The sequence below is a fragment of the Aspergillus vadensis genome (assembly GCF_003184925.1).
Source record: "Aspergillus vadensis CBS 113365 unplaced genomic scaffold BO88scaffold_19, whole genome shotgun sequence".
In the NCBI taxonomy this organism is placed as follows: Eukaryota; Fungi; Ascomycota; class Eurotiomycetes; order Eurotiales; family Aspergillaceae; genus Aspergillus; species Aspergillus vadensis.
The window spans coordinates 692,592-702,540 of record NW_020292057.1 but is presented as its reverse complement, the minus strand read 5'-3'; the positions used below and the strand labels follow the sequence as shown (position 1 = coordinate 702,540).

The 9,949-nt window shown below is 48.1% G+C and overlaps 6 protein-coding genes across 6 annotated transcripts; 3 read left to right on the top strand and 3 right to left on the bottom strand.

Annotated features, from left to right (window-relative positions):
• Positions 1–331: 331 nt before the first annotated feature.
• BO88DRAFT_392695 (SDR family oxidoreductase) lies at positions 332–1,491 on the top strand (the record flags this gene model as incomplete). The annotated part of the gene is made up of 3 exons (XM_025705072.1): positions 332–624; positions 707–897; positions 967–1,491. The coding sequence occupies 3 exons, from the start codon at positions 332–334 to the stop codon at positions 1,380–1,382; spliced, it is 900 nt and encodes a 299-aa protein (XP_025560785.1). The 3' UTR covers positions 1,383–1,491.
• A 745-nt stretch (positions 1,492–2,236) lies between these two features.
• On the top strand, positions 2,237–3,298 carry BO88DRAFT_467331 (uncharacterized protein; the record flags this gene model as incomplete). The annotated part of the gene is made up of 1 exon (XM_025711516.1): positions 2,237–3,298. The coding sequence occupies one exon, from the start codon at positions 2,237–2,239 to the stop codon at positions 3,218–3,220; it is 984 nt and encodes a 327-aa protein (XP_025560784.1). The 3' UTR covers positions 3,221–3,298.
• Positions 3,299–3,694: 396 nt separating this feature from the next.
• BO88DRAFT_345354 (cytochrome P450) lies at positions 3,695–4,936 on the bottom strand (the record flags this gene model as incomplete). Its single annotated transcript, XM_025703290.1, has 1 exon — positions 3,695–4,936. The coding sequence occupies one exon, from the start codon at positions 4,934–4,936 to the stop codon at positions 3,695–3,697; it is 1,242 nt and encodes a 413-aa protein (XP_025560783.1).
• A 616-nt stretch (positions 4,937–5,552) lies between these two features.
• Positions 5,553–5,982, bottom strand: BO88DRAFT_417329 (uncharacterized protein; the record flags this gene model as incomplete). Its single annotated transcript, XM_025708300.1, has 2 exons — positions 5,553–5,772; positions 5,834–5,982. The coding sequence occupies 2 exons, from the start codon at positions 5,980–5,982 to the stop codon at positions 5,553–5,555; spliced, it is 369 nt and encodes a 122-aa protein (XP_025560782.1).
• A 584-nt stretch (positions 5,983–6,566) lies between these two features.
• Positions 6,567–8,601, bottom strand: BO88DRAFT_90491 (uncharacterized protein). The gene is made up of 4 exons (XM_025713247.1): positions 8,192–8,601; positions 7,555–8,059; positions 7,225–7,468; positions 6,567–7,153 (listed from the first exon to the last, which is right to left on the bottom strand). Exons 1-4 carry the CDS (start codon positions 8,220–8,222, stop codon positions 6,926–6,928), a joined length of 1,008 nt encoding a protein of 335 aa, XP_025560781.1. The 5' UTR covers positions 8,223–8,601; the 3' UTR covers positions 6,567–6,925.
• Positions 8,602–8,750: 149 nt separating this feature from the next.
• On the top strand, positions 8,751–9,914 carry BO88DRAFT_90488 (aldo/keto reductase). Its single transcript, XM_025713246.1, has one exon. The coding sequence runs from the start codon at positions 8,854–8,856 to the stop codon at positions 9,862–9,864; it is 1,011 nt and encodes a 336-aa protein (XP_025560780.1). The 5' UTR covers positions 8,751–8,853; the 3' UTR covers positions 9,865–9,914.
• Positions 9,915–9,949: the final 35 nt, after the last annotated feature.

Genomic DNA, 9,949 nt, shown 5'->3' with positions numbered 1-9,949 from the left:
ACTAATCCTTGCAGTAGCTCCAATAGTAAAAATGACTGGGGGCTGCTTGCTGCCTACCATGCAAGGTAACACTGCTACCGCTATAGTGTGACACTGTAAGCGGGTCCTGTCGGAATGTGCCTGCGTGTCTGACAGACTAAAACTCAATAAGCCCCTCATTCCCCAGCCTTACTCGGATTCACTAGACTTAAAGACGGCAAGCCCCCTGGCAGGTCCTGGCGCCTCCCAGATTGTCTAAATCATTCGAGCGATCCTCACTTCTTATTCCCTTGTGCACAGGCAAATAATAAGGACCCCAAACCTGTAGAGTCAGCATCAGTTACTTGCAAAGATGACAAAAGAACAACAAACCTGGTTTATCACTGGCTGCTCCAGTGGCTTCGGGGAGCAGTTTGTACGCCAGCTCCGCGCACGGGGTGACAACGTCATCGCGACAGGGCGGAATGCTGAAACCAAGCTCGCGCACTTGAAAGATACTGGTGCCACTATTCTTGAACTCGATGTCACGGCACCCCAAGAAGAGTTGAACGCGAAGTTCCAACAGGCCATTGACATTTATGGGGGAGTAGATGTACTTGTGAACAACGCGGGGTACATCCAATGCGGGGCCATCGAGGAGCTCACGTGAGTGTTGGCCTGAGGACTCCATGTCCTTTGTTTGACCAATTCAATTTGGAAGGCTACATTTGACTGACTGAGCCTTTAGACCGGAGGATATGAAAAGATCCCTCGACACGAATTTCCATGGTCCTATCAACCTGACCCGCGCCGCATTGCCGCATTTCCGCAGCAAGGGCGAAAAAGGTCAAGGTATGATCATCTACATGGGATCACAGTCTGGCTTCTGGGGAGAGCCTGCTGCATCCGCATACTGCGCCAGTAAATTTGCATTGGAAGGTAAATGCCCCCGGTATACCATCTGAACGTTCACGATGAAGCTGACGGTGTGACTCTTAACCGCTACAGGAGCCGTGGAAAGTCTCTCGAAAGAGCTAGGCTGGCTGGCACCGGGTATCAAGCCTCTCATTATTGAAGCAGGCATTTTCAGCACTGAAGTCATGAGAAACATCAACCATGTTCCGTATCGAGTCGATTTCTACCGGGGTCTTAACGACGCGTGTCGCGTGCGCGGAGAGGGTAACTACCGCAACCCACCAGGCAATGCGGTGGATTTGATTGCCAAGGTCATCCAGATTGCAAAGGGAGAGGGTATTGCAGAAGGCAAAGAAATCCCCTTGCGTGTGCCATTTGGTAGTGATTCTCTTGGGTTCCTTAAGGAGAAGGCGCGGGATATGATGCGCATTGCGGAGGAATGGGAGGAGGTTGCCCGTAGCACCGATTTTCCGGATCACAAGGGGCCTATGCCGGATATTCCGGCCTGAAGTGGGCACCATGGGCCCTATGGTGGGTTGTCGGAGACTGTGAAACAGGGTCTTGCCTGTAAATGAAGTAATGACAATTGTTATGTTCTCAGTACTTCGGATGAAAGACCCTGTGTACTTCCAGTAGAAATCCATTGAATGTCCAAGACTTGACCAGCGGACTCCTGAGTTGAGCCATCTTGTTAGGAAGCCATCAGAAATTTTGACATGACTACTAGCCTTGAGCCAAGAAAGAAAATATTTCTCGATGGTTATTCGAGGACATGATATATAAACGTACAGCATAGCTGAATTATATTAGTAACAGCTGACACATCAGTCTTCATCATGAGAAGCTTTACGTAGAGGCCCGAAGTGGTGTTAGAGAGGGGTGCGAGGTGATCCATAACAGTAGTCAATACTACTAACCTTTTTGTAACTGTGTTGTATGGTTATTGTCTCAACTCTGTTTTTGTTATTTGTTGCACTAAATTTATATCATGAATGAAGAACAACAGATGGTTTCTACAACCAATGAGACTTATGTCGCTCCGTGAACCGGGGAATAACCAATGTCGATCCTTAATCAACCGTTGACAATCAATGACAAGACCGAGCCAGTCAACTTCCCCAGACTCCATCCGATCAGATAAGATCCACCGCGTACCTGCTAACATCCCGCCTCCAAACTAACCGAAATTAGCTATTTTGCCCGAGGACCACATTCAAAGCAAATAGTAAACAAGGTCCATCAATGAGAAGACAGCACGAAATGACGATCATCAACACCGCTCCGGCATATATAGTGCCCCTCTCGCAACCAAAATGCACCCCCTCCCCCGAAATCTTTATTTCCAAATCACAGACTCCTCACAATGCATCTTTCCACACTGTTTCTAACGTTTCTGACCCTCTCACCTACCCTCTCCCAACCAACATCACCCATATCCGTCACCCAACTCTTCAATTTCACCACCTCCACCGACATTGAAAATGGCGCCATCGACCCTGTCACCAACACTATGCTCATTACCACTTTCACCGACGCCCGTCTCTACGCCCTCGACCTCAATGACCCCCACCCCACCGCCAACCTCTTGACCTCCTTCTACCCCAACGCCACCGCCATCACCGGTATAGCCCCCATCGGCCACGGCAAGTACGCCATCACCGGTGGTGTTCGTGGCTCCTATCACTACTACAATGAAACTATCTACACCATCGACTTTGGGGCCTACGCCGCCAACATCACTGCTTCCCCGGTCACCAAAGCAGTGGCGCATCTTCCGCAGGCTATCATGCTAAATGGTCTCGCTTCCCTCCCACGCCATCCCACCACTGTCTTAGCAGCGGATTCCCGTGTAGGATGTATATTCCGCATCGACACGCTGACCGGAACCTCGGACATCGTTATCGAAAGCGATGCATTGTCAGCTCCGGCGAATGGATCATCAGAGATCGGGATCAATGGATTGAAGACGCACGGGGAATATGCGTACTATACTAATACTGCACTGAAGACCTTTGGAAGAGTAAAGATTACCGATGATGGTATTGCAGTGCCTGGGAAAAATGGCAAGGTTGAAGCGGAGGTTCTTGCTACGTTGAACTCCGGGTTGGAGGAATATCAGTGGGATGACTTTGATTTTGATGAGGAGGGAACAGTCTATGTGGCTATGGGAGGTCCGAATGGGAGTGCGATCGGCACAATTAGTCCTGATGGTGATGTTGAGGTGTTGTTTACAAAGGTGGTTCGTGGGCCCACTTCGGTGCATGTTGTTGAAAAGGAGGGGATGAGGAAGAAGTTGTATATCACTACGAATAGTGGCGGTGGGCAGGTTGTGGAGGCGGTGCTCTGATGGAGGCTGTTATTTATAGTTCCATTTAGAGTGGATTAACTTTGTGGTCGACTGTGAATGTATGAGATGGAAATGAAGGGAGTGGATTGGGTCTCGGATTCATGGTCGAGGACTGGGTTGGTTTCTTTCCGCGTTAACTGGCTTGGACATGAACCTGGGTGAATGGACAGACGGATTGCTTCCCCGGAAATAACCTTGACCAAGTTTTGGAATAGTTATTGAAGGCCGTCTCGAGCAAAGACATTGCATTTGTACCAAGACGGTTATCGGGCTAGGATTCAACCGGTAGACACCATCTAAAGCAACAGCCCGAAACAAAGGAAGAGAGGGGAAATGACATAGCGTAGACACAAAATTCCCAACTTCAACTCCAGCGAGAAGAATATCCCATCTCCCTAAAATCAGTAAAATCGGCCCAGCAAAACTAAATGTACACATGATCAAGACAAAACGAGGCAAAGATTTCGAAACCAGTCAGCCATCCATCCCCTCGTTGAGATACAAAAACAAATCATCAAATGCACTGCGGTCATTGTTCAATCGCTCGCCAGACACATAGTCATTAGCAGAGTGCTTATCCCTGCCAACAAGCCTCCAGCTTCCTACCTCCTGCAAAGCGAGGAAAAGAATCCCAACAACCATCCCTACCATCCTGGGCCCGAAGACAGGCTTTGCAGGACATAAAAACGGGGAGATGCCAAAGGGCATGTAAGCTTCCTTCTGTTCCTCGGTCAATGTAGAAAATCGCGAAGGCTTATATTCCAGGGCGTCTGTTCCCCAGATACTCTTGTCCAGATGACAGGCTTCGATATCTGCTGCAAAGGTCTCATCAACTGCTCCATTTCTGCCATCATCGAAGCGGAATGTTCGGCGGATGCGTCGGGTAGGTGGATACAGACGAAGAGCCTCGAGTACCATTGCTTCGACAGAAATGCCGCCGCCGCCGTCGTCCTGGAACTGCACCTTCGTAGGATGCAGTGCAAAGCTCACCATCTTATCAACCCAAACTTCGTTCTGGGCACGCCTAATCTCGAGAAACATGCGGAGCGCCACCCTCCAGCTTGTCTCATAGCCCGGAAGGATCACATTTAGCGGATTTTCGTCGGGCTGAAACTGATCAGATGAAGGAAAGAAAGCAGTGACGCAGTCCCGTAGCTGTTCATTGTCTTGAAATGAAAGGGTATCGGGCCCTTTAGTTATGATCCAGGATTCATTGATGCACCGTGCAAAGTCGGCGAAGAAGAGGTCTGCAGAAGGTGGAATCCTAGGTTCTAGTTTGAATATCCCTACCAGCACCAACCTCAAAGTAAGAGTCTGAGTAATACTGGCCAAGTGGATTGTACCCTCTGGTGAGTCGACCCAGTAGCGTGCTGACTCTTGGATAGACTGGGACAGATGGTTCCAATTCAGAGGAGTGAGATTTATAAGCACCTTGATGTCCTTCAGGTGCTGGGTCACAAAGTCTTTGTCGGAGCTCGTGAACGCATTTCGAATGCAAAACGCTGTTTTGAATCTAGAATTGGAGAGTGCGCGAGACTCGTAGGGTGACAATAGATTTCTTTTGTTAATGAACTGACCATCTGCAGCGATTATCAAGCGACACTGCTTATGTGTATTGAATATGGTTGTTTTGTGCCGAAAGAAGTGGATGGAAACGTGATGTATAATCAGTAACAGTATGATTACAGCGAGGCCTTTTAAGATCGTAGCAAACATTATGGAGGAGGGGCAGTGGTGTAATTATCAACAAGAAGAATGGCTAAAGCAAAACTCATCGAAGTGATGATAGATATGGCAAAGGATTTTGCCCCCGTTCTACCTTTTCAGAAGGTGAGAAGTAGCAGACTACGGAAGTCATTCACTAATCACCATGTGGGCAACTTCATTCAATGCATCAATGCAATTTGGCAAATGCAATTTAACCTAGCAGGCCCAGAACTTATTTTTTGCGAACTAGCGCTTCAATATGCGATACGGAACTTCAGCTTGGAATGCCATTTGACTCGCTAGCATGTAAACCCCTGTCATAACACTCGATTAACCCCAAATGCGATATATGAGAGCTTATTGCTTCCAACCATTTTGAAAAGTACTTTATGCCTAATCTAAGACTTTAAGCTGGACCTGTCAGTGCATGACGTGTGCCGATGGTCGTCAAAGATGAACAGAGGCAAACTGGTAGATTGATTCGACTAGGCTTTATTCGGACAGACACCGTTGCCGGCTTGCTGTTTGACCAAGTTGAATAGATAGACGAAATGGTCCCTGGGACGTCTTTGTAACTTGAGATTCAACAAAATAGATCGAGGGTATTTGGATGAGAAAAGACAAGTTACACATGTAGGGCCGCCTTTGCAATCAGAATAGCGGATATTATGACCTTTGCCAGATGGACGAGATGAAGGGGATTTTCGGCGTCCAAAGGCCCAAATGTCTCCAGGGACAGAAACTTATCAGTGTAAGCTCCATCCTTGTAGTACTCAAATAGCTTGTGGCGGAACCTCGCAAAGGTGAGAAAGATCTGATGACGGTCTTGCGAGGCAAGAAGAAAGCTGCGCGAAAGCCAGAGTTATTGACTTGTTCGAAAAAAGCCTGCTCTTGGAGCCTACTTACTGATCATTGAAGATGCTGGACTGTGGGTGCTTCATAAGCCACCCGACAATCTCACAGGCTTCTTGGGTGATGATAGTGCGGTTCTTTCTGGCTCGCACACCCTTCTTAGCTTCCACGATGGCGTAGACCTCCTTTCTGCACAATCGCATGCCAATTGCGTGCAGATGTCGGTATCTCGAAATCCTCCACCTTGTCCAGCGTCTGTGGGGATTTTTTCCGGGGTGCCTTTTCTTGCTTGGTTGGACTGGTCTTTATTGCGCGCTTCGGCAGTTTCGCTAATGTACTTGCCAGGTAAAGGAAGAAATGTAAAGAAAATCAGCAAGACGCAGAAGGGGAGCGAGTAGTATTGAGAGATTGTTAGAAGGGGAAAAAACATTCCCTGTGTTAGGTAGACCCCGCCTACACTAATTGAATTCGGTGTTGTGTGTTTACAGCCGAGCTAGGCAGGCAGTGAATATCATTCGGAATTGCCAAATGCGGAGAAGTAGGTGATCCGGTGCCCTTCACCATAAGTCCCCTTTATCATTACAAGCTGTCCCTTCGCCGATTACAGAGGACATAGGAGGTTTATTCGACTTTAGCAAAAGGTCGCTGCTATCAGGGCGATAAGCCCCCTTATAACGAAGGGGAACCGCTAAGCGTCATACCGGAGGAGAGTCGAAGGACCGGCGCATCGCCTTCACTACAACTCTTGGATACAGTGTGCAGGGTAGTCTTATAAGAGAAAAGAAGGCAGGCAGCCACATCCTGGGCTTAGCTCATTCAGCTTGTTCTAAGTAAATTGGAATCCCTGATCAATCTCACAGGGCTCAGTCTCTCCCGCTACAAGAATTTTGAGAGGTTGGCAAAACGTCAAAGCCGATAAAAGTCACCCTGTCCTACTCTCTTCGCACACCAGAGTCCCTTCTGATCAGGCGTCAGAGGGGCTTGGAAAGTCCGGTGTGCGAGGTCTCGACGGCGCACGAGACCCGCAACAGGGAAGCCAACCTCCTTGATCCCAATACAGCTCTGTCATCCAGACTACAACCATCGCCCAGGGATTGGGGGACTTGGGTTTCCGGCTGTAGTTGAACAGTTAGTTTGCCACACATATCACTGCAATGGTATCTGGGGGTCCACTTTGGTCAGGATTCTCAAATCCCTTGTGTTCCCGATCACTTCGGAACACATAAAACTCATCAAGATATCCATGTTCGGAATCGCCGCGTCGCGGTTCGCGAAGCTTAGGAATTTAGACTTTCGAATGACGAGTCCCCGGAAATCGTAGTGGGCTTCTAGAACCCTGACCTGGAATCCGGCGAAGACACTTATCAACATTATCTGGTTTTGAGTAAGATGGGTGAGCCTTTCAAAGAAGAGCAGCTATAAGGCTGACGCTGAATGCTACTTACAGGTATGACATTGTGGTTGGGAAAATCGTCACTCTTCAGCCTAGTTAACATAACCGTCAAGATGGTCAAAGCCTCTGACCTCGAAAGCTTCTCATTCGCCTCTGACCGTGTTAGCGTTGCGAGCAGGGTGTGGGGCATGTTGAGCTGGTTCCTTGCTACATAACCGAGATATGGTGTTGATCCACGCGATCCCCAAATTGGACGATCAAATTCTTCGGCGATGAGCTGCGGGGTAATTCCCCCACTTCATGTAATGTTTGTCAGCTCAGGATTGCTTTCTTTGCTTATAGGTGTACAGGCTCAAGGTGTCCCCAGGGAGGAAAGGCTTACCATTCGACCCACTTTGCGTAGTGTGACAACGTATTAGACCACCCATACTCTAATTCATAAATGCGACTGCCTTCCCTGAAGTAGTATTCAATGGCGTAAATTAACTCGTAAAGCTGATCAGTTACTGTCCGTGGCCACGGAGGGGGGCTGTCCCAATCTTCGGTGATGTCGTTGATGGATTCTTGGGTTTGAGCATCGGTAAGATCAAGTCTGGGGATATTATGCGTTCCAAGAGGATTAAAGAAGACTGGCGAGAGCTTATCCCGATAAGTTCCAGCTTTTGAGATGTGCAGATCCTCACATATAACACGGAGATCATCCTGAATATCAGGCTCAATCCATGCGGCTTCATGGTGTGCAACTGCTGCGAAGATGCCACTGGTTTTTTCTATCACATCGGCGCGCATTTCATGGTGACTGACCTGTTCCTTATTAGACTGACCAAATGGAATATGAAGGCGTGAAGCCATGTTTTCGTGATGGCTTCTGTCAGAACAGTCTTTGGCTGATGCAAAGATATATTAGCTTGGACAATGTGTTCAAGAAGGGTTTATGAAATGGATAAATAATCCAGCATTGCTCTAAGAATGAGGGGCTGGGAGGTTCAGGGGCTCAGTAATCAGGATTGAATGCTCACCAGAGAATAAGCACATTGTGGAACAACACATTAGTGTTACCCGAAGGTGGGCTCGGGGTGGGAAGTATCAGTTACTGTGAATAGGCTAGTACAACAACTGAATATGCTGCCACAAACCTGGAAAAGAGTCCATCATTGCCGAGTTAAATCTCTTCACCGGGGCTCCCATCTCAATAAATATCAATTTGAAGAGAAAATGAATCGTGGAATAACCCATTCATATGCCACTGGGCTTGCTCCCTTTTGACATGATAAGCCAATGTGTGAGGGCTTTGGGAAGCCCATCGTTCCAAGAAACACGAAGAGCATTTGTAAATAGAGTTTATCAACCATGTGTTAATCTTTGCCATAGAAGGTAATGTGGAATTACCCTTCTAAACTGATCTATCAATAAATATTGATGATTAAAATAACAGACCAGACTGGGATAGTAGAAACCCAAGCCAAAATGTTCATTGCGGAGAAAACCCCGAAAGTAGTACAGATTCCCCCGCCCACCGGGAATCTTTCCGACCTCTCAACGAATCTTCGCCGGTCTCCCCCTGACATTGATGATGATCAAGACCAAAACAATTTAAACATCATGGAGAGCCACAGCTACTACCATTGCACACAGTCCATAACCACAGTATCCACAGCAGTAACATTCACATAATCACAAAATGGAATACCAACGCCTCGGCAAAAGCGGCCTCAAAACCTCCAAAATCATCCTCGGATGCATGACCTTTGGCAATCCCGCCTGGGAAGGCAGTCCCTGGGTACTTCCGGAAGACGAAGCCCTCCCATTACTCAAGAAAGCCTATGACAGCGGAATCAACACCTGGGACACAGCGAACTCCTACTCTAACGGGACATCAGAGATTGTAATCGCTAAGGCCTTAGCGAAATACAACATCCCACGAAGCAGGGTCGTGATCATGACCAAGCTATATTATCCAGTCTTCGACCCGGATTCTCCATCGCGACCCAATCCTGCCATCAATGACGGTGAGCTGGTGAATCAGATGGGTCTGAGTCGAAAACATATCTTCGACGCGGTGGAAGGGTCACTTGCGCGCCTGAATACGACGTATATTGATGTTTTACAGCTACATCGGCTGGACGATACAGAGCCAGAGGAAGTTATGTGTGCGCTGCATGATCTTGTCCGAATGGGGGAAGTTCATTATCTGGGTGCGTCGAGCATGTATTGTTGGCAGTTGGCGCGGTTGCAGTACACGGCGAAGATGAATAATTGGACGACGTTTACGAGTATGCAGGGATTGTGGAACTTGCTTTATCGGGAGGAGGAGCGGGAGGTTAATTCATTCTGTAGGGCCGAGGGGATTGGGCTGATTCCTTGGAGTCCTTTGGCTCGTGGGTTGTTGGCTAGGCCATGGAATGCGCAGACGTATCGGTCGAGTCAGGATAAAAAGACGGTTAAGTGGTTCTCTGGGGAGCAGAATGAGGTTATTGTTTCGCGGGTGGAGCAGTTGGCAAAGGTGAAAGGGTGCAGTATGAGTGCTGTTGCTATTGCGTGGTTGTTGAAGAAGGGCGCGTGTCCGATTGTGGGTTTGAATAGTATGGAGAGAATTGAGTCGGCGGGAGAGGCTTTGCGTGTTGAACTATCTGATGAGGAGGTTAGGCTACTTGAGGAAGAGTATAGGCCTCTCCCTGTGGAGGCTATATAATTACGTCCGAAGCAGGGGGGTTTGTAGTCTGTGCGCGTTGTAGGAATGAGATAGAAGTAGGACACTATGGTTACTATGTGCTGAT